The sequence below is a fragment of the Taudactylus pleione genome, unplaced genomic scaffold, assembly GCF_031769625.1.
Source record: "Taudactylus pleione unplaced genomic scaffold, aTauple2 ptg000540l, whole genome shotgun sequence".
Taxonomy (NCBI): domain Eukaryota; kingdom Metazoa; phylum Chordata; class Amphibia; order Anura; family Myobatrachidae; genus Taudactylus; species Taudactylus pleione.
This window is the reverse complement of record NW_028284942.1, coordinates 98,733-123,697: the sequence shown is the minus strand read 5'-3', so window position 1 is coordinate 123,697 and position 24,965 is coordinate 98,733. Positions and strand designations below refer to the sequence as shown.

Here is a 24,965-nt window from a genome sequence, read left to right as displayed (position 1 = left end):
CTACCTGATGACGTCAGAAGAAACGAACCAATACCCTGCCAATCACACCCAACTTCTCCGCTGTGCGTTCCACCTAACTTCCGGGCAGTGCATTCCACCTTACTTCCGAGCAGTGCGTTTCACCCTACTTCCGGGTTGTGCGGTCCACTTACTTCCGGGATGTGCGTTCCACCTTACTTCCGGGATGTGCGTTCCACACACAGGAAATGTGATCTCACCCATTGCAGCAGCTTCCGGGTGTCAGACTCAGAGTGTCCGGCAGCAGCAGGTAACGGTGTCCTACTGTACAAGGGGAGCAGCATGTGGTGTCCTACTGTACAGGGGGAGCAGCATGTGGTTTCCTGTGTTTATTATTATTATACAGGGGAGCAGCCTGTGGTGTCCTGTTGTTATAATTATTATACAGGGGGAGCAGCTTGTGGTGTCCTGTTATTATAATACTGGGAGAGCAGCCTGTGGTGTCCTTATATTATTATTATACAGGGGTAGCAGCCTGTGGTGTCTTGTTATTATTATCATACAGGGGGAGCAGCCTGTGGTGTCCTATTATTATTATTATACAAGGGGAGCAGCCTGTGGTGTCCTGTTATTATACACGGGGAGCAGCCTGTGGTGTCCTGTTATTATTATACAGGGGGAGCAGCCTGTGGTGTCCTGTTGTTATTATACAGGGGGAGCAGCCTGTGGTGTCCTGTTATTATTATACATGGGGAGCATCCTGTGGTGTCCTGTTATTATTATACAGGGGGAGCAGCCGTGGTGTCCTGTTATTATTATACAGAGGAGCGACCTGTGGTGTTCTGTTATTATTATTATTATACAGGGGGAGCAGCCTGTGGTGTCCTGTTGTTATTATTATACAGGGGGAGCAGCCTGTGGTGTCCTGTTATTAATATACAGGGGGAGCAGCCTGTGGTGTCCTGTTATTATTATACAGGGGGAGCAGCCTGTGGTGTCCTGTTATTATTATACAGGGGGAGCAGCCTGTGGTGTCCTGTTATTAATATACAGGGGGAGCAGCCTGTGGTGTCCTGTTATTATTATACAGTGGGAGCAGCCTGTGATGTCCTGTTATTATTATACAGGGGGAGCAGCCTGTGGTGTCCTGTTATTATTATACAGGGGGAGCAGCCTGTGTTGTCCTATTATTATTATACAGGGGAGCGACCTGTGGTGTCCTGTTATTATTATACAGGGGGAGCAGCCTGTGGTATCCTCTTATTATTATACAGGGGGAGCAGCCTGTGGTATCCTGGTATTATTATGCAGGGGGAGCAGCCTGTGGTGACCTGTTATTATTATTATACAGGGGGAGAAGCCTGTGGTGTCTTGTTATTATTATACAGGGGGAGCAGCCTGTGGTATCCTGTTAATATTATACAGGGGGAGCAGCCTGTGGTGTCTTGTTATTATTATACAGGGGGAGCAGCCTGTGGCGTCCTTGTTACTATTATACAGGGGGAGCGACTTGTGGTGTCCTGTTATTATTATACAGGGGGAGCAGGCTGTGGTGTCCTGTTTTTACTATTATTATACAGGGGAGCAGCCTGTGGTGTCCTGTTATTATTAGTATACAGGGGGAGCAGCCTGTGGTGTCCTGTTATTACTATTATTATACAGGGGGAGCAGCCTGTGGTGTCCTGTTATTATTATTATACAGGGGGAGTGACTTGTGGTGTCCTGTTATTATTATACAGGGGGAGCAGCCTGTGGTGTCCTGTTATTACTATTATTATGCAGCGGGAGCAGCCTGTGGTGTCCTGTTATTACTATTATTATGCAGGGGGAGCAGCCTGTGGTATCCTATTATTATTATTATACAGGGGGAGCAGCCTGTGGTGTCCTGCTATTATTATTATACAGGGGGAGCAGCCTGTGGTGTCCTGTTATTACTATTATTATGCAGGGGGAGCAGCCTGTGGTATCCTGTTATTATACAGGAGGAGCAGCCTGTGGTGCCCTGTTATTATTATACAGGGGGAGCAGCCTGTGGTTTCCTGTTATTATTATTATACAGGGGGAGCAGCCTGTGATGTCCTGTTATTACTATTATTATACAGGGGGAGCAGCCTGTGGTGTCCTGTTATTACTATTATTATGCAGGGGGAGTGGCCTGTGGTGTCCTGTTATTACTATTATTATGCAGGGGGAGCAGCCTGCGGTGTTCTGCTATTATTATTATACAGGGGGAGCAGCCTGTGGTGTCCTGTTATTATTATTATACAGGCGGAGCGACCTGTGGTGTCCTGTTATTATTATTATACAAGGGGAGCAGCCTGTGGTGTCCTGTTATTATTATACAGGGGGTGCAGCCTGTGGTGTCCTGTTATTATTATTATACAGGGGGAGCAGCCTGTGGTGTCCTGTTATGATTATTATACAGGGGAACAGCCTGTGGTGTCCTGTTATTACTATTATTATGCAGGGGGAGCAGCCTGTGGTGTCCTGTTATTACTATTATTATACAGGGGGAGCAGCCTGTGGTGTCCTGTTATTATTATTATTATTATTATACAGGGGGAGCAGCCTGTGGTATCCTATTATTATTATTATACAGGGGGAGCAGCCTGTGATGTCCTGTTATTATTATACAGGGGGAGCAGCCTGTGGTGCCCTGTTGTTATTATTATTATTATTATTATTATAATACAGGGGGAGTGACCTGTGGTGTCATGTTATTATTATACAGGTAGAGCAGCCTGTCGTGTCCTGTTATTATTGTACAAGGGGAGTGACCTGTGGTGTCCTGTTACAATTATTATACAGGGGGAGCAGCCTGTGGTGTCCTTTTAGTATTATACAGGTAGAGCAGCTTGTCGTGTCCTGTTATTATTATACAGGGGGAGCAGCCTGTGGTGTCCTGTTATTACTATTATTATGCAGGGGGAGCAGCTTGCGGTGTCCTGTTATTACTATTATTATGCAGGGGGAGTGGCCTGTGGTGTCCTGTTATTACTATTATTATGCAGGGTGAGCAGCATGCGGTGTCCTGTTATTACTATTATTATACAGGTGGAGCAGCCTGCGGTGTCCTGTTATTATTATTATTACACAGGGGGAGCGACCTGTGGTGTCCTGTTATTATTATACAGGGGGAGCGACCTGTGGTGTCCTGTTATTATTATACAGGGGAGCAGTCTGTGGTGACCTGTTATTATTATACAGGGGGAGAAGCATGTGGTGTCCTGTTATTATTATATAGGGGGAGAAGCATGTGGTGTCCTGTTATTATACAGCGGGAGCAGCCTGTGGTGTCCTGTTATTATTATACAGTGGGAGCGACCTGTGGTGTCCTGTTATTATACAGGGGGAGCAGCCTGTGGTGTCCTGTTATTATTATAAAGGGGGAGCAGCCTGTGGTGTCCTGTTATTATTATACAGGGGGAGCAGCCTGTGGTGTCCTGTTTTTAGTATTATACAGGGGAGCAGCCTGTGGTGTCCTGTTACTATTGTACAAGGGGAGCAGCCTGTGGTGTCCTGTTATTATTATTATACAGGGGGAGCAGCCTGTGGTGTCCTGTTATTATTATTATTATTATTATTATACAGGGGGTGACCTGTGGTGTCCTGTTATTATTATAATACAGGGGGAGTGACCTGTGGTGTCCTGTTATTATAATACAGGGGGAGTGACCTGTGGTGTCCTGTTATTATTATGCAGTGGGAGCAGCCTGTGGTGTCCTGTTATAGCAGCAGCTGCAGAGTAATAATAACAGTAATGAGAGGTCAGGGAATAACATATAATAGATATAACATGTATGTACTGTATATACCAGATGATACATAACAGGAGCTGGGGAAGGATATAAGGCTGCACTCCCTGAGCTGTAACTATTATTATTATTATATAGGGGGAATGACCTGTGGTGTCCTGTTATTATTATACAGGGGGAGTGACCTGTGGTGTCCTGTTATTATTATACAGGGGGAGTGACCTGTGGTGTCCTGTTAGTACTATTATACAGGGGGAGTGACCTGTGGTGTCCTGTTATTATATAGGCTCATTGACCTGTGGTGTCCTGTTATTATTATATATACGGGGAGCAGCCTGTGGTGTCCTCCTATACAGGTGGAGTGACCTGTGGTGTCCTGTTATAGCTGCAGAGTAATAATAACAGTAATAAGTGGTCAGGGAATAACACATAATAGGTATATCATGTATGTACTGTATATACCATATGATACATAACAGGAGCTGGGGAAGGATATAAGGCTGCACTCCCTGAGCTGTAACTAGTAAGGTATAATTAGCGCCAGTATCCATCCAGAGGTCAGTATTACACCCACATTAGCAATAAGACAGGTCAGCAGCCTCCTAAGGGCGACCGTGATGTCCTAATTATAAGCAACCGTCAGGGGAAATTGTGGTTGTGCTGTCAGGTGTTATTATATAATAGGAGTGAGGTAAGAGTATATAATGATATCACATTACATTTATTATAGACAATAAAACATAAAACAAACCAATGTACTTAAAGGTATCATTTCAATCTCTCAGGTTTATCATTTCAATATTTATGCTACAAGGAAATATAGTTCAGCACCAATTAAGGGCCGTATTCAATTAGTGGCGAAAACTGACATCAGCAAAATCGTCCGATTTTCTGCAAAAGAAACGGAGAAAGTGGTCGATTTCCCCCAAATAACAGGCGGAAACGGCAAACAGGCGAAAGTGGAGAAAAAACTGGAGAAAAGTTTTCTCGTCCCAGATCAGGAGAAAAAAAAAGCAAAATCCCTATTTTTTGCTAAAATTGTTGGGATTTGTTTCAGAACCCTTTGGACACCCCCCTCAATGATAAATTACCCCCAAAATGTTTGTAAGTTGGTGACAAAACGACCTTGCTAAATTTTGGGTGAAAAAAAAAAAACTGTTGAAAATGATAGAGCTATTTTTTTTTTCCAGGAAATTACTGTCCCATGTAAATTGGGGGAACTTTAAAATGGGTGCAAGTATATTTTCTTAAAATTGCAATTTTAAAAACCTTTAAAAAACCGCCTGCTGCAAGCGCATGTGATGTTTAAAACACTGGAAGCATTAATACCGCCCCCCCAAAAACCAGACCCAATACGGTAAAACCATTTTCAATGATTTTTGTTTTCACCCAAGATTTGCGCGGTTGTTTTTCACCAAAGTACGCAACTTACACATTTTTTGGGGGGGTAATTTATCATTAGGGGGGTGTGCAAAGGATTCTGAAAGAAGTACCCACATTTCTTCTTCAGGTTCCATAGGGTCCACAGGAACTACCTTGGGGTATGTAGTTGGAGCGATCCACTGCACCAAACAGCTTTAATGCTCCCAGCATGCACTGGTCCTCCTCCCTATATACCCCGCCTTCAGCCACAAGCATTCAGTTTTTTTGTTTGGTGAGCGGCAAGACCAGTCGCACCTGTTATACAGCGGCAATGCCTAGGCAGTCCCAAACTTTTTACTTTTATGACTTACCTTAGTTTTTGAGCTTCTGAGTTTAGCTGTACAAGGCGCCAATAATGACGTATGTACTGCGACTCCTACCTCCGCCGACGGCAAACACCAGTACCGCTATATGACTGAGGTTCTCGGCGGGCCTCAGCGTGGCTTAGCTAGCGACTTTTGCTGAGGTCCGCACTGCAGCCAGGTCACGGAGATGACAGATGAGCGATTCCTCACGGGGAATCGTGCGTGGCAGTCCTGGCCTCCGGTGTAGAGACGCATCGGAGGCGGCTGCGGGTTAAGGCCTCGTGTAACGTTTCCTCACTAAGGCGGCCAGGACCATATCGTCTGTCACCGGGGACTGGTGGTAAGACGCACTAGAAGTGCATTAGTCAACGTCTTGCTACTGTGAGGTCAGCGTACTCGGCTGTCAAAATCGTAGCCTCGGCCTTTCCTCCCCCCAGACGCAAACTTCCGGTTACGGATTCCCACGTCTGGTATATCTAACCACCTCATGTGTGAGACGCTCGCAGTTAGCATTTGTCCATGTACTGCTGATGGTCTCAGAGGTTGGTCTGTCTCTCTATATACTTCTCCCTTGGGTTTAGTATACAGCGCACTCTATATCCTACCATTACCCTGGCGGGCTGGTCAGTTGATTCAGTCCATATTGTTTTAACAATTGCGTGTATGTATGCATTGTATGTGACTGTATGCTAGCTGCTGTGTGTACACTGTGTATGTATGCATTGTATGTGACTGTAATGCTAGCTGTTGTATGTATACTGTGTATGTATGCATTGTATGTGACTGTAATGCTAGCTGCTGTGTACACTGTGTATGTATGCATTGTATGTGACTGTAATGCTAGCTGCTGTGTGTATACTGTGTATGTATGCATTGTATGTGACTGTATGCTAGCTGCTGTGTGTACACTGTGTATGTATGCATTGTATGTGACTGTAATGCTAGCTGCTGTATGTATACTGTGACTGTAATGCTAGCTGCTGTGTGTACACTGTGTATGTATGCATTGTATGTGACTGTAATGCTAGCTGCTGTGTGTACACTGTGTATGTATGCACTGTATGTGACTGTAATGCTAGCTGCTGTGTATGTATGCATTGTGTGTGACTGTAATGCTAGCTGCTGTGTACACTGTGTATGTATGCATTGTGTGTGACTGTAATGCTAGCTGCTGTGTGTACACTGTGTATGTATGCATTGTGTGTGACTGTAATGCTAGCTGCTGTGTGTACACTGTGTATTGTATGCATTGTATGTGACTCTAATGCTAGCTGCTGTGTGTACACTGTGTATGTATGCATTGTGTGTGACTGTAATGCTAGCTGCTGTATGTACACTGTGTATGTATGCATTGTATGTGACTGTAATGCTAGCTGCTGTATGTACACTGTGTATGTATGCATTGTGTGTGACTGTAATGCTAGCTGCTGTGTGTACACTGTGTATGTATGCATTGTGTGTGACTGTAATGCTAGCTGCTGTGTGTACACTGTGTATGTATGCATTGTGTGTGACTGTAATGCTAGCTGCTGTGTGTACACTGTGTATGTATGCATTGTATGTGACTGTAATGCTAGCTGCTGTATGTACACTGTGTATGTATGCATTGTATGTGACTGTAATGCTAGCTGCTGTGTGTACACTGTGTATGTATGCAGTGTATGTGACTGTAATGCTAGCTGCTGTGTGTACACTGTGTATGTATGCATTGTATGTGACTGTAATGCTAGCTGCTGTGTACACTGTGTATGTGTGCATTGTGTGTGACTGTAATGCTAGCTGCTGTGTGTACACTGTGTATGTATGCATTGTGTGTGACTCTAATGCTAGCTGCTGTGTACACTGTGTATGTGTGCATTGTATGTGACTGTAATGCTAGCTGCTGTGTGTACACTGTGTATGTATGCAGTGTATATGACTGTAATGCTAGCTGCTGTATGTACACTGTGTATGTATGCATTGTGTGTGACTGTAATGCTAGCTGCTGTGTGTACACTGTGTATGTATGCACTGTATGTGACTGTAATGCTAGCTACTGTATGTACACTGTGTATGTATGCAGTGTATGTGACTGTAATGCTAGCTGCTGTATGTACACTGTGTATGTATGCAGTGTATGTGACTGTAATGCTAGCTGCTGTGTGTACACTGTGTATGTATGCATTGTATGTGACTGTAATGCTAGCTGCTGTGTGTACACTGTGTATGTATGTAGTGTATGTGACTGTATGCTAGCTGCTGTGTGTACACTGTGTATGTATGCACTGTATGTGACTGTAATGCTAGCTGCTGTATGTACACTGTGTATGTATGTAGTGTATGTGACTGTATGCTAGCTGCTGTATGTACACTGTGTATGTATGCATTGTATGTGACTGTAATGCTAGCTGCTGTATGTACACTGTGTATGTATGCATTGTATGTGACTGTAATGCTAGCTGCTGTATGTACACTGTGTATGTATGCAGTGTATGTGACTGTAATGCTAGCTGCTGTATGTACACTGTGTATGTATGCATTGTATGTGACTGTAATGCTAGCTGCTGTATGTACACTGTGTATGTATGCATTGTATGTGACTGTAATGCTAGCTGCTGTATGTACACTGTGTATGTATGCAGTGTATGTGACTGTAATGCTAGCTGCTGTGTACACTGTGTATGTGTGCATTGTATGTGACTGTAATACTAGCTGCTGTGTGTACACTGTGTATGTATGCATTGTATGTGACTGTAATGCTAGCTGCTGTATTTATACTGTGTATGTATGCATTGTATGTGACTGTAATGCTAGCTGCTGTATGTACACTGTGTATGTATGCATTGTATGTGACTGTAATGCTAGCTGCTGTATGTACACTGTGTATGTATGCATTGTATGTGACTGTAATGCTAGCTGCTGTATGTATGCATTGTATGTGACTGTAATGCTAGCTGCTGTATGTATGCATTGTATGTGACTGTAATGCTAGCTGCTGTGTGTACACTGTGTATGTATGCAGTGTATGTGACTGTAATGCTAGCTGCTGTGTGTACACTGTGTATGTATGCATTGTATGTGACTGTAATGCTAGCTGCTGTGTGTACACTGTGTATGTATGCATTGTATGTGACTGTAATGCTAGCTGCTGTATGTACACTGTGTATGTATGCAGTGTATATGACTGTAATGCTAGCTGCTGTGTGTACACTGTGTATGTATGCATTGTATGTGACTGTAATGCTAGCTGCTGTGTGTACACTGTGTATGTATGCAGTGTATGTGACTGTAATGCTAGCTGCTGTGTGTACACTGTGTATGTATGCATTGTATGTGACTAATGCTAGCTGCTGTATTTATACTGCCTCTTATTTTCCAAACTGTCAGTTATATCTATCACTGTGTTTCTCCTCATCCCTTCGTAGGGGTGTGCAGGGTTTTTCATTGATAAAGGTCACATTGCATTTATACTGTGCACCTTATACCTATTACACATTGGTCATGTCTAAAGGTAAGGGTAAGAAGGATAAGCTGCCAGTGCTGAGATCCTGTAAGTCCTGTTTGGCAGGCCTGTCTGAGCAGGATGTTATGCAGGATGGATTGTGTAGTATCTGTAGTAAACAGCCACCTATTATATCTGGTACACCTGTACCAGCACTAGAGCCGCCCTGGGTGGCCGCTTGGTCTCAGGTTTTGTCGCACTTGGTGGACAAAGCCGCAATAGCACAGGCATCTGCTGCAGTGCCTCACAATATGGGGTGTTCACAGCATGTGCATCCTCCTATGTATATGCCCCCCACGAATTCCTGTTGGGTTAATTCTGCTGCTCACTCTAGTCAGAGTATGCCGCCATCTATAAGCCCTCAGCAGGCACATAGACCAATGGCGGAAAAGCAGGGGCATAAGAGAGGTTCTCATCACTCGGCCTCCTCATCAGACTCTGATACTCATAGTTCTGGGTCTGTCTCGGTGGAAGAAGACCATCAGTCCCTTGTGGATGTCCCCTCTCTGGTGAGAGCGGTTAGATCTGTCCTCAGTATAGAGGAAGAGGAGGCTTCACTGACATCTAAGACTCTGATCTTTAGATGTCAGAAGGTGACTATTTCCCTCAGTCTGGGCAGCTCACGAATCTCATGTCTGAAGCATGGAGTACTCCTAGTAAGTATTTCCATGCTACAAGGAATATAACCTGGAAGATACTATGGACCTTATTCAGAGGCGGCCGTACGGTCTACGACCGCACGGCTGCCTCGATGTTTTGCCAGTGCGCATGCGCACGAAGGGAGCCGGCTCCCTCGTGCGCATGCGTGAGACCCGCTATGACCAACAGCGCCGGTCGTAGCGGGTCTCGATCCAAAGGGGGCGAGCTGTCGATGTTGATTGACAGCTCGCCCCGTTTGGAAGGCGGGCCGGGGGGGTGGCAGCCCAAACAGGCGTTCCCATGGGAACGCCTACCGTTTGGGGGAGGCCCCACTGACATCACTAGTGATGTCAGTGGAGAGCTTCCGGCTCTGACAGAGCCAGAAGCTCTCCGGGGCTTACGACAAGTGAGACCCTACCCTAGGGTCTCGTCGTAAGCCCCAATGGTCACGATGGTCTCTGACCATCGCAACCATCACCCGAGCAGTCGTTAGAGCTGTGGGTGTTAACCCACATCCTAACGACCGCAACAGAGGCGGCCGGTCAGGATGCAAGTGGCCGCCCAGTTTCTGAGCGACCGCTTGCATCCTCCGATCGCCTCTGAATGAGGCCCTATGTCTGATGCAGTGATCGCAGTGAGTGACAAAATATGTGGGTCCCAGGGACCCTCCACTTTACATAAATGGAGTCCTACCTGACCATTTCTGGGTCCCATCTTAATGTATGCTTTAGAGCTCCCCATATGCCTCTCAGACCTCCCCTAACCCCTTACTAATGATGCCACACAGCCATGCCCGGCCTTTACACGTTATGCCACACATTATGCCGCACATTAATGCCCGGCCTTTACACGTTATGCTGCACATTAATGCCCCTTACACATTATGCCACACAGCAGTGCCTGGTCTTTACACATTATGCCGCACATTAATGCCCGGCCTTTACACGTTATGCTGCACATTAATGCCCCTTACACATTATGCCACACAGCAGTGCCTGGTCTTTACACATTATGCCGCACATTAATGCCTCGTCCTTACACATTATGCCATGCAGTAATAGCCCTTACAAATGATGCCACACAGCCATGCCTGGCCTTTACACGTTATGCTGCACATTACAGCCCTGTACACATTATGCCGCACATTAATGCCCTTTAGTCCCTCTATGCATTGCCCCCAGTAGTAGTCCCCCTATGCATTGCCCCCAGTAGTAGTTCCCCTATGCATTGCCCCCAGTAGTAGTCCCCCCCATACATTGCCTCCAGTAGTTGACCCCTATGCTTTATCCCTAGTAGTCCCCCTATGCATTGCCCCCAGTAGTTGACCCCTATGCTTTATCCTTAGTAGTAGTCCCCCTATGCTTTATCCTTAGTAGTAGTCCCCCTATGCTTTATCCTTAGTAGTAATCCCCCTATGCTTTATCCCTAGTAGTCCCCCTACACATTACCCCTAGTAGTAATCCCCCTACGCATTGCCCCCAGTAATCCCCCCTATACATTACCCCTAGTAGTCCCCCTATGCATTGCCCCAGTAGTAATCCCCCTATGCATTGCCCCCAGTAGTTTACTCTCTATGCAGTGCCCCCAGTAGTTTACCCCCTATGCATTGCCCCCAGTAGCTTACCCCCTATGCATTGACCCCAGTATTGGACCACCTATTTGCCCTTTAGTGACCTGGGCCTAATGCCCAGGTCACTCACACCTTCAATTGGGCCTAATGTCCCCTATGTAGCCCGGGCCTTGTGTCCACCTATATACCCACAGGCCTATTGCCTGAATTTATCCCACAGGCCTAGTGCCTGACAACCCTGGTGGTCTAGGGAGGGGTTAAATAATGGTGGCCCAAGGCCGCCTACCCATATGGTGGAAGAGGCTGCGGGGGGGAGCTTTGTTAGCTCTTTTTTCCACCCCCGCAGTCCTCAGCTTCATTCTTCTGCCACTGGCCCGTCCTGGCCAGCGGTGCAGCCTCTTCCTTCCTCCTTGATTACGCCACCTTCTGGCTTCTTGCGCGGCCGCTGGAACTGTTACCGCGCCGCTCTTCTCTTGTCTTCGGGAGGTCTTCACTCCTCCACTCCACCAACAGACTGAAGTTTCGTGCTCAGCGGCATCCAATTCAAGATGCCGCGAGTGGGTGGGACTATGACGCGGCGAGCCGTGATTGGCTTGTCGCGTCTGCCTCCTATTGGCTGCTGGACCGCGAGCCGTGTTTGGCTCACGGCCAGTGCCAAACAACCGCTGCCGCTTCATGGCTTTCGGGCAGCGAGCTCCATTTAGCTTGCGCCGGGAACCAAGCTTCTCCCGCCGCTACTTTACCGCCGACACTGGTGGAAGGGCCCAGCCAGCTGTCAGGGATTGGCCACAGCACAGCGCGTCCCCGGGGACCCAGCAACTTTAAAAAAGTGAGTCCCCAGTGCCCAATATTGGGTAATATACGTGCTATAGCGCGTATTTGCAAACACTGTGATGCAACCAGAGAGTAGCAGTCTCTTCTCAGTCAGATGCGAGAAGCAGCTGTGTATATGGGGGAAGCGGTCATTGACACAGGTATCCTGGCCTCTAGGGTTTCGGCAAACTCGGTTGCAGCCTGAAGATCCCTTTGGCTAAAAACCTGGAGGCGGAAGCAGGGTCCAAGAAGGCTCTGGAGTCTTTGCCTTTTGCAGGGAAACTACTGTTTGGATCAGAGCTGGGTGACCGAATTACTTCTCTGGCAACACCGAAGTCTGCTGAATTGCCTTCTACGACTACCCCTAAATTTAGGCAGTCATCATCTCGGTCCTTTCGCCCACAGTGTAGGGCAAAGAAACAGTCTAGACAGAGGCATTCCCACAGATAAACGCAAGCCATGAAATCTTGGTCAACCAAACATCCTGCTTCCAAGCCAGACGGTAAGCCCTCGGTTTGATGGGGCGGGCCTCCTCCTGGGGGAAGTCTCAGGGTTGGAGGTTGACTTCTACAGTTCGCCCAAGCCTGGCATCTGACAACTACGGATGCCTGGGTGCGAGAGCTGGTCTCTCATGGCTATGCCATCACGTTCCTGAGGCATCCTCCTCAGAGGTTTGTTGGTACAACCCTTCCTTCAGACCCGGTCAGTGCTTTGGCCTACCGGGAGTCTATTGGGCCCCTCCTGAAGTTAGGAGTCATAGTCCTTGTTCCTATGACACCACATAGAAGGGGTTATTATTCAAATTAACTTTTGATTAAAAAACCCAATGGGTCTCATCGCCTTATCCTTAATCTGAAGTCTCTCAACAGATTCATCAAGGTGCCCAAATTTCGTATGGAAACCTTACGGTCAATTATGTTGGTGATGGAGTCGGGAGATTTCATGGTCTCCCTGGACATCCAGGATGCATATCTGCATGTTCCGATTGTACGATCCCACCAAGCTTTTCTCAGATTGGCAGTATATCAGCAAAATTACCAATTTCAGGCTCTACCCTTTGGTCTAGCCACAGCCCCTCAGGTATTTACTAAGATAATGGCAGTCATGAATGCTCATCTCAGACGACAAGGAGTTTGGATACTGCCATATCTGGATGACCTCTTGATTTTAGCACAATCTCAGGAGATGTTACAATGTCATCTGCGGATGACCATTGTCTGCTTAGAAGAGCACGGCTGGGTAATCAAAAGGAAAAAGTGTTCTCTTTCTCCAACCCAGCAGATGGTGCACTTGGGGGCGCTGCTGGACTCCCCAGGACAGAGAATTTTTCTACCAGAAGACAAAATTGTGGCTCTACAATCTCATGTGCGCAGTCTACTCTGCAAGCAAACAGTGTCAATTCACTTGGCAATGCAGGGCCCAGGTCCCTACAGCATTGGATTCTGGCACATTGGTATGGTCAGTATCATCGGATCAAGTCTCAAATGATTTGCATCTCACCTGAGGTTTGGCTCTCCCTCGCTTGGTGGAAGGAGACGAGTCATTTAAATAAGGGTCATCCGTTATGGATCCCGGATTGGGTACTCGTCACCATGCAAGTCTGTGAGGATGGGGAGCGGTGACAAGTCATCACACCTTTCAGGGAAGGTGGAGGGTCCAGGAAAGTCACCTGCCGATAAATATCTTGGAGCTTCGTGCAGTGCACAAGAGCGCTCATGCTTGCGCCGGACCTCCAAGGCAGGCATGTCCAGATTCAGTCCGACAATGCGACAACAGTGGCCTACATCAACCATCAGGTAGGCACACGAAGTCCGACAGCCATGAAGGAAGTGGCGTAAATTCTATTGTGGGCAGAGGAGCTGGTTCAGACCCACTCGCTAGGATGCGTTCATTCATAGCTGGCCGATTGTCGCTTTCTGCGCATGTGTATGCATCGTAGTGCGAAAGATCGGGAAGCGTTCACGCGATGCGCATAGACAGCAGAGTGAGTGACAGGAGAATTCCGTTTATGGATGGTAACATGGGCAGGCCACTAGAAACGGGGGAGTGGAGGTGCGAACGCAGGCATGCCTGAGCATCTCAACGCCGCTCCAGAGCCGTGCATAATTAATAGGCAGCGTCATTGTTCACGTCACCTGGTTGAATTTCACACTGAAGTGATCGCAGTGCTTGTGGCAGGGTATAGTCAACCTCAAGCGCTGCGATCGCTTCCAATGGTGCTTGATGTACCATTGTTTTCATGCACTTCCAGGAGATGACGTGCGCAAGTGGGTGTCTTATGAATGGCTGGTGGGCATCTGCACACACAAAGTGATCGCGCGTCAAGACATAGTGGGCATGCTAATGCCTCGCCGTGTGATCGCCTGTGTTGCTGGGCATGCGCTGGATATGCATACGCTAGGTGCGAGCTAACACAACTAGGGAGTGGGTCTGAATGAGCTACAGAATGCCATCTTCCAGCAATCTGGGCAATATTTATACTCAACTGGGAAGCGGACTTCCTAAGTCGCCAGGACTTACACGCCGGAGAATGGGCTCTTTATCCGGACGTCTTTCAACTCCTGGTGGGGATTACAGGACATAGATCTCATGGCGTCATGTCACAACCACAAGGTCCCCATTTATAGGTCCAGAACAAGGGACCCCTTAGTCGCCTTCATGGACGCTGTGGCGGTGAGGTAGCACTTCAGGTTTGCATACCTGTTTCCTCCATTCTCCCTTCTCCCAAGAGTCGTCTGAAAATTCAAGCAGGAAGGTGGCAGGATAATACTAATAGCCCTTGCCTGGCCCAGGAGACATTGGTTCTCCGATCTGACATGTCTGTCCATAGACAGTCCACTTCCACTGCCTCTACGGCTGGATCTGCTAATGCAGAATCCCTGCCTATATCAGGATTTACCTTGGCTGGCTTTGACAGCATGGCTCTTGAGTCTTCCGTCTTAAAGGCCATGGGTTTTTCTACTGTGATTCAGATGATGCTGAGGGCAAGGAAGCCTGCTTCCGCCCGCATCTATCACAGAAGTTGGCATTCATTTTTTCTTTGGTGTTCGTACAGAAAATATGACCCTAAGGTTTTCAAGGTATCAAGACTACTTGTTTTTCTTCAGGCTGGATTAGACTTAGGTCTTCGCTTGGCTACCTTGAGAGTCCAAGTTTCTCCTTTGACAGTTTGGTTCCAGCTCAGAATTGCCCCTATGCCGGATGTCAGAACATTCTTGCAGGGGGTTCTTCGGTTGCAACCTCCGTTTCTCCCTCCGGTGGCACCGTGGGATTTATCTTTGGTTCTCAGGGCACTGCAATCTTCTCCCTTTGAATCCTTGGATAACATGGACTTGCGATGGCTGACAGCGAAGACACTTTTTCTCGCTATTTCGTCAGCTCACAGAGTTTCTGACTTGGCATATCTGTCATGTTGCTCTCCAGATTTGATTTTTTTTCATCAAAATAGAGCTGTCCTCCGTACTAAGGCAGGGGTTACATTCCGGAGATGGTTTCCCGTTTTCTTATAAATGAGAAAATTGTAGTCCCGAGCTTTTAGTCTTCAGACCTGTCTATAGGTGAAGCTTCCCTGGATGTGGTTTGTGCCCTTCATATTTACGTGGATCGTACCAGCGCCATCAGGAAGTCAGATTCGCTCTTTGTGTTATATGGATTTCACAAAAGAGGCTGGCCAGCAAACAGACTTTGGCTTGCTGACTGTGTATGGCTATTTCTCAGGTCTATACACAGCCTGATCTCCCTATCCCGAACAATGTGACAGCACATTCTACTCCGTCTGTGGGACCATCGTGGGTGGTTAGACATGGCACCTTGGCTGAACAGCTGTGCAAGGCAGCCACTTGATCTTCTATCAATACTTTTATCAAATTCTATGCATTTGATACTTTTGCCTCCCAGGAAGCTTCCTTTGGATGGCGGTTTCTCTTTTCTGCGCAGGAGCATCGCCACCCTTAAGGGAACTGCTTTAGGATGTCTCCAAGGTAGTACTTGTGGACCCTATGGACCTCAAGAAAAAAATAAGAGTTATGATATAACATACCTCTGTTAACTCTTTTTGTTCAAGTTCCATAGGGTCCATTTGGCAGTCAATTCGCACCCCTCAGCTGCGACTAGTGCGAATAGGCATTTTTAATTAGGTTGGCTAATTCTCTGGAGCGCGCTTCGCGGTGATGTGTGCAAGTTTAAAGAAATAAACTCGCTACTTGCAATTCGCACCTCATTGTATCGAGCCCTAAAACCATATTATATGACAATAATTTGTCAATCAGTAGAAGGTATTGCCAATCCAGAAAAACAGAATTAATTTAAAACATAACCTTTATTGTATTATCTTAAAATAGCAGCGAAATATAAATAATAATAAACAAAATGTGCATTAATGTGAAAATTTTAAATAAATATAACATAAAAAATAAAATCAGTTGTGATGACTACTCAAATGGACCGTGTCTCATTTATTGTCTCTCAAAAAAATATATATATATGTATTTAAATAACAGATCACGTTCACTATGTATCAATTTCCACAGGTGCTTGACTAATAATCTCCTCATGCAATGAGATAAATATCTCTGTGAATTACATTCATTCGGAGATATACGGGAGACACGCGGCACACGCTGTTAGCGTGTCCTTGCTATTTTAATCTTGATATGTTGTGATAATAGACTATCTCTTTTCCCGCATAGAGGTGTCATACGCTATGGTCTGAATTAAACTATGTACTCAGATGGATGTCCCGAATCATCCTACTATGTAAATGAGACTGCAGCGGTATTACTATAAACACTAAATCACGGGGCACCATAGGAGCTGAATGGGTGGCATTGTACACGATACACTGTGACATCAGACCTGTCAATCACTGGGACTGATCTCTTTTTGGCAATCTATGCGGCTGCTGAATAAGAGTGAAGGTGCTACAATGTATGGTTAATGGTTATTATCTGAATAAAACCCAGTTGCAACTATTATATATTAATTTGCTAACAAGATATATTGGTAACAACTAGATAGGTGACACTAGTACCCGTTGGTGTGTACAAATATCTGTAATATATACATATATATATATATATGTATATGTGTATATGTGTGTGTATGTATATATAATATAGTATATATATATATATATATATATATATATATATATATATATAATTTGACTGTGATAGATAATAAATCAATTGTATGATAATAAACTTCTTTAATTGTGGTAACAGTGACATACTTTATAGGCTAATAAATATCCCACACTACCTAGAGGTCTATTTAATGGTAAAAAACAAATGTATAGGTGGGTTGAATTTTTCTGAAATACCATTAGTCCCAGCAGACCACGTCTTGTCTGATAATAAGATAATAAATCGCCTACTTTGGGCCCAATTGAGTTTCATTAGTAATATGTGACTTCAAGAACCTTACTATATCTCCGGATGAATGTAATTCACAGAGATATTTATCTCATTGCATGAGGAGATTATTAGTCAAGCACCTATGGAAATTGATACATAGTGACTGGGATCTGTTATTTAGAGAGACAATAAATGAGACACGGTCCATTTGAGTAGTCATCACAACTGATTTTCTTTTCTTTTTTATTAATATTTATTTTAAATTTTCACATTAATGCACATTTTATTTATTATTATTTATATTTCGCTGCTATCTATTTTAGGATAATACAATAAAGTTTATTTTTTAAATTAATTCTGTTTTGTGGATTGGCAATACCTTCTACTGATTGACAAATTATTGTCATATAATATGGTTTTAGTCCATGAGTGCCCCATATAGCAATATCTTTCCTCTGACTTGTCTTGTTACAGTCCCCAGATCCTCAGAGTGTCACTGATTATCCCCCAGGACATGACTCACCCCACCCTACGCTGCACACACACGGCCGGCAGGCTGGTCACACATGTAACATACATCTGAGGTGCGGTCATTTGTCATTTCATTATTTGTGCAGAGTGACTGATGGGATTCTGTATTGTGTAACCCTTTGTGTGTCTTCTGGGCTGTCTGCTGTCCTATCCCTGTTATTAACCTCTTCTGTTCCCTTCCCCCTCCCCTGTGTTACTGACACCTCTGTACAGCTGTTACACCCCCTGTTGTGTGCTCTGTATTCCTATGTTACTTCCCCTCTCCCCATATCTGCACCCCTTCTGCTCTCCTGTGTACTCTCCCCTCTCACCCCTGTTATCTGTATGACCTCAGTATAGTCACAGATTCTCTCAGTTTCTGGAATAAATGTAAAACAAAAATAAAAAAAAACAACATCCCTAATTCATGTGTTTGTAAAAGATTCACGTGGAGCAAATTGCACCAAATATGTGTCTGGAAGGAATAAGACCCCCGGCCAGGAGAGGAGCATTGGTGTAACCTTATACAGTACAGCGTTGTGTGACGGCCTCTGAGGAGCCTTGTGGGGCTGGGTCACAGGAACCTCTGACAGACACTGACCAGGGCTCTATGGCTGGGGGGAAAGGGGAGACTTACTGGTCACTCAGTGTTACATATCTGACTGTGTTACATGTGTTCTCTGTGATGTGTATTATATTTATTCCTAGACAGTCCTGCTGTGAGGAACCAAAGTCTTTATTACACATACAACATTCTGTATTCTCACTGATTCACTGAGGATGAACAAGGACAGGAGTCACAGGACTGAGAGGATCTTATATCTCAACCTGGAGATCATCTACTTGCTGACTGGAGAGGTGAGAGGGCCTGAGGGTTTCACAGTGACATCACTTCTATCTATAGTAATAATACAGGGACATGACTGGGGAGGTGACGGATCTGGGAGTGTTACAGTGACGTCACTTATATCTATAGTAATAATACAGGGACATGACTGGGTGGGTGAGGGGATCTGGGAGTGTCACAGTGACATCACTTAAATCTATAGTATTAATACAGGGACATAACTGAGGAGGTAAGGGGATCTGTGACTGTCAAAGTGACGTAAATTATATCTATAGTAGTAACCAAGCAGGAGGGAGCCAGTCTCGGATTGTATTATAAGTCCCATAGTCCTCACTAGAGTTGGTATTTAGTTCAGTGTTCACAATATGTTGTTGTCACTTAAATGCAGATGTCGGAGCTGCAGGAGATACTATATTCTGTATAAAGAAGATTGTTTCAAGACAAGTGTTTGTAAAATAGAGTTTTCTTTTATATTATGTAAAATGAACACCTGAATAAACAGCCTAATTTAGGTGAAGTTTAAGTGACCTTTCCATTGATGTTTTTCCAATACATAGTCTTATACAGTAGTGAAGAAGACATCCAGTGACTGTGAGACACCCAGCAGCCATCCCCCTGTGTCAGGAGGACTGAGCAGGACCCAGGGCCCCATTGACCAGAAGATCCTGGAACTCACCAACAAGATCATTCAGCTGCTGACTGGAGAGGTGACTGCTGGGAATGGGACATTATACAGTAACACCAGGGGATGTGTCTGGGTCATGACTGTATCATTGTGTGTGTTGGGTTCCTATAAGGTGTCAGGATGTCACTGTCTATGTCTCCATGCAGGAGTGGGAGTATATAGATGAACACAGGGGTCTGTACAAAGATGTGATGATGGAGAATCACCAGCCGCTCATATCACTGGGTAAGAGGAGACTGTCATGTATTGTACAAGGGAGAGCAGGTATGTGGGGCCTCCTATATGTACATATCCCTTGATAATCACATGTATACAATGTACTTAGTCACTGTGTGTCTCCTACAGATGGACCCAGTAACAGAAATACCCCAGTGAGATGTCCACATCCTCTTTATTCACAGGATTGTACAGAGGAGAATCACAGGATCCCACAGAAGCATCACGTAGGTGGGATTTAGGGTCTTATCAATATACCAAAGTGGCTGTCACTATATGATGTGTAGAGATGCTGTGTGTGTCTTTTACACTGATATTGTACTGTTTATTCTCAGTTATTCAAACCAAACATTATTAAAAAAAAAGATATAGAGGAAGGAGAAGAGACGTATGTGACTGATATGAAGGCAGAAGATATAGAGGGAGAAGAAGAGACATATGTGACTGATAATAAGGCAGAAGATATAGAGGGAGAAGAAGAGACGTATGTGACTGATAATAAGGCAGAAGATATAGAGGGAGAAGAAGAGACATATGTGACTGATATGAAGGCAGAAGATATAGAGGGAGAAGAAGAGACGTATGTGACTGATATTAAGGCAGAAGATATAGAGGGAGAAGAAGAGTCGTATGTGACTGATAATAAGGCAGAGGATATAGAGGGAGAAGAAGAGACGTATGTGACTGATATTAAGGCAGAAGATATAGAGGGAGAAGAAGAGACGTATGTGACTGATATGAAGGCAGAAGATACAGAGGGAGAAGAAGAGACATATGTGACTGATATGAAGGCAGAAGAAATAGAGGGAGAAGAAGAGATGTATGTGACTGATAATAAGGCAGAAGGTACAGAGGGAGAAGAAGAGACGTATGTGACTGATAATAAGGCAGATGATATAGAGGGAGAAGAAGAGACGTATGTGACTGATATGAAGGCAGAAGATACAGAGGGAGAAGGAGAGACGTATGTGACTGATATGAAGGCAGAAGATACAGAGGGAGAAGAAGAGACTTATGTGAGGAGTGATCAGCAGTGTAAGGGGGAGGAAATCCCTACAGATATCAGCACAGGTGAGTAATAAACACATTACAGAAAAGAGTCACATATTCTTTTTTTTCTCAGTCACTACAACAATCTCTTATCCTACACCCTTCACTGTCAGTACAAACCAATGAGGGAAATGTATCTGACCAGTCTCCTCCCCACACTTTCTGGTGTATCTCACATACTGAGATGGAGATCACAGCAGGATGCAGCTAGTATGACCTGTGTGTTATGTAATGTATAGACCATGCCTGCACTATGTTAGCCATACTGAGATAGAGATCCGGAGAGTGAGAGGACACAGCAGGATGCAGCTAGTATGACCTGGGTGTGAGATAATGTATAAAGCACTCTGCACTCTGTTAGTAGTGACTGTTTTAGCTCTGTGTAACAACCATTACAGTGGTATATAGGTATTTCAGTGCAGGAAATCCCAGGTTTAAGCCCAAATGTTGCATCCATCGTACATAGCAGGTCATGAGAGAATCTGGGGGAAATATATCAAGCTCTAGAGAGAGATACAGTGGAGAAATTGCCCACTGCAGCCAATCAACTTATAGCTGTAATTATCAAGTACAGTCAGTAAAATGACAGAAGCTGATTTGTTGCTAAGGGCAACTTCTCCACAAACCTTTAAGGTTTGGTACATCTCCCCCTTTGTATTTTTTAGTGATTACTCTCCGGCCAGTGTTTCTGCTACAACCTATACCCCCTCTAGTAAAAACTCACCAAATACATAGTGTTCACTCTAGCTCCGGTGGCAGGCAGGGCGCCGGAGCTAGAGAGGGCAACCTTATGCGCGCGCCCGAAAAGGGGGTGTGGTCATGAAAAGGGGGTGTATCTATAAGACGCCTCCCCTTTTCGTCATACTTGGGGGCGTGCCCGGCGCTTACGGACACGCCGGGCAGCCCCCAAGCGCTGCAGAAAGGGAGAATAGATGCCGGGCGCATGCGCCCGCGTCTATTCTCCGGCGGTGACCGGGACACCGCATGTTTCTCCACCCACGGGACACTGCGTCCTGCGGTTGAGAACGGCACCCGCAGGCTGTGAGGGCAGGGCACTTTTTGCCCTCCTCCTGGAGGGCAGGGCGCTTTTTGCCCTCCTCCTGGAGGGCAGGGCACTTTTTGCCCTCCAGGAGGAGGGCAGGGCGCCGCACCCCACTAAAACAGCCTAGCGGGAACGCTAAATACATGATGAAGTCATTGGCCGCCATTCAATATAGCGCAATATTTCTGAGGATGCAAGGAGAAATCTGGTGAAAGTTCCGGGCGCAAGGCTGTTTGCCAGCTTAGAGTGGTGCTAACAGCCTCGCAGCCAGCACTTTAGTTGGAGAATGCCAGCTCTCACGACTAAATTCCCAGGTTAAGTCTTGAGAACTGGCATTCTCTGACTTAACACTGCGCTGATTTGAATTGCTCCGGGAGCTTTCATGGTCACTGACTGTTTGGAGATGGGATACAGTCAGGCACGTCTTATTATAGTTACACAGTATGGAGATGTTTGGGTACAGCCGGGGACGTCTTATTATAGTTACACAGTATGGTATAGTTCTGCTGGGGCGCTAATTTCCATATAATTATTCTGTTCCCAGCAGATGGACACAGCAGCAGGAATAACTCGGGGAGGTGTCTCATATTATCTGCAGATTGTGACCTAGATGATAACTTCTCACAGGACTCTCCAGGAGAAACTCCCATTATCCCCAGTTTACATCCAGCATCTCACAGTGCAGATATATCATCTGATCCCTCTATGCATGAGGAATGTTCCCCTGAAAATCCCAGTAGTGTTACACACAGCTCAGATCACACAGGTGATAAACCATTGTCATGTTCTGAGTGTGGGAAAAGTTTTACCAAGCAGATCAGTCTTTCTATACATCAGAAGAGAGTTCACGCAGCTGAGAGACCTTTTCTGTGTTCTGAATGTGGCAAATGTTTTACTCTGAAAAGTGATCTTACTAGACACACAAAGATTCACACAGGTGAGAGGCCATATTCATGTTCTGATTGTGGCAAATGTTTTACACAGAAATCAGCTCTTGTTCAACATGAACTCACACAGGTGAGAAACCATTTCCATGCTCTGAGTGTGGGAAATGTTTTACACGGAAATCATTTCTTGTTATACATCAGAGATGTCACACAGGTGAGAAACCATTTTCATGTTATGAATGTGGGAAATATTTTACACACAAATCAGCTCTTGTTACACATCAGAGAATTCACACAGGTGAGAAACCATTTTCATGTTATGAATGTGGGAAATGTTTTACACAGAAATCAGATCTAGTTACACATCAGAGAACTCACACAGGTGAGAGGCCATTTCCATGTCCTGAGTGTGGGAAATGTTTTACATGTCGTTCAAAACTTGCTTCTCATAAGAGAACTCACACAGATCAGAAGCCATTTTCATGCTCTGTGGAAAATGTTTTACAGAGAAATTTGCTCTTGTTACACATCAGAGACGTCACACAGGTGAGAAATCATTTCCATGCTCTGAGTGTGGGAAATGTTTTACACGTAAAACAAATCTTATTACACATCAGAGACATCACACAGGTGAGAGGCCATTTTCATGTTCCGATTGTGGAAAATGTTTAACACGGAAATCAGATCTAGATACACATCGGAGAATTCACACAGGTGAGAAACCATTTTCATGTTCTGAATGTGGGAAATGTTTTACATACAAATCAGCTCTTGTTACACATCAGAGAACTCACACAGGTGAGAAACCATTTCCATGTTATGAATGTGGGAAATATTTTACAAAGAAATCACAACTTGGTACACATCAGAGATGTCACACAGGTGAGAAACCATTTTCATGCTCTGAGTGTGGGAAATGTTTTACACTTCATTCAATACTTGCTTCTCATAAGAGAACTCACATGGATGAGAAACCCTTTCCATGCTCTGAGTGTGGGAAACGTTTCACACAGAAATCAGATCTTGTTATACATCAGAGACGTCACACAGGTGAGAAACCATTTCCATGCTCTGACTGTGGGAAATGTTTTACAAATAAATCAAATCTTGTTAAACATCTGAGAATTCACACAGGTGCGAAACTACTTCCATGCTCTGAGTGTGGGAAATATTTTACACACAAATCAGCTCTTATTATACACCAGAGAAGTCACACAGGTGAGAAACCATTTCCATGTCCTGAGTGTGGGAAATGTTTTACACAGAAATCTGCTCTTTTTAGTCATGAGAAACGTCACACAGGAGAAAAACAAAGTGTATGAGCGGCTAGAAATATATAGAAATTGCAGCCGTATTTGCAGTACTGTAATATCATTGGGAATTATCAGAACAAGCATAAATACAATGTTAGCCTAGATTGCTGTCCCTGCTTGATGAAGGGTAAATGACATTTCCATTATCACACTATGGGCCTGATTCAGCAGCGGAAGCAAATGTAACTGCAGTCTCTTACAGATCACAGGTGCTAATATATGATAATGCCGAGGCACAGCCACCATAACCACGCCCACTGCTGCCATCTCATTATCCTACAATGTAGCCCTCCTGTGTAATCATCAGTACCATCGCCGCACATCAAGCAGTCACACAGCATTTACATCAGGTCTGACCAGCCACAAACACTGCAGCTCTCCTGACACGCAGAGGTCTCATGCTGCAGCTGCCATCACTATGGCTAATTTATACACACCCATGACATGGCGATCACACGGACAGACACGCCCATGACATGGCGATCACACGGACAGACACGCCCATGACATGGCGATCACACGGACAGACACGCCTGCAGGACATGGCGATCACATGGACACACGCCTGCAGTTTTCTGTCCACCCCCCTGTTACTTCCCCCCAAACGCTGTCACCCTGCCACTCACTATATGATGTATTCCTCTGTGCATCCGTAATCGCAATGTGATCACTGCACAAACAATTGATCTGTGTAGATTTCAGCAATGCGTCCACTGCTGAATCAGCTTTTATATACTAATATAATGCAATATAATATATCCACACTGATGTCACCAACATAGGGCTCCAACAGGTTCCTCCTGTAATTTGGCTTCAGTTTCCTTATTCTATCAGATCAGAGTTTCCCAAACTCCGCTATTATAGGACAGGTTTTACCACATTTTCTTCTTCAGGGTCCAAAGGGGGTCCACGGGGTTGACCTTGGGGTATAGGTTGGGAACTAAATCCGGGCACCATGCAGTTAAAGCTTTCAGTTCCCAGGATGCACTGGGTCCACTCTCCCTATTACCCTGCCCCCAAGCCAGAGGCACCTCAGTTTGAGTAGGTGCCCGGCCGGAGTTGGGTCACCATTATCGCAGGGGGGACTGATTAGCAGCCCCTAAGCTACTTTTAATTTT

At 45.2% G+C, this 24,965-nt stretch overlaps 1 protein-coding gene across 1 annotated transcript; it reads left to right on the top strand.

The window, feature by feature from the left end:
• The first annotated feature begins 18,569 nt into the window (after positions 1-18,569).
• On the top strand, positions 18,570-23,856 carry LOC148500906 (uncharacterized). Its single transcript, XM_088451197.1, is given in 6 exon segments — positions 18,570-18,665; positions 19,212-19,361; positions 19,891-20,626; positions 22,195-22,650; positions 22,653-23,018; positions 23,021-23,856. Coding segments are annotated over 6 exon segments (2,622 nt in total). The 5' UTR covers positions 18,570-18,587.
• The last annotated feature ends 1,109 nt before the right edge of the window (positions 23,857-24,965 follow it).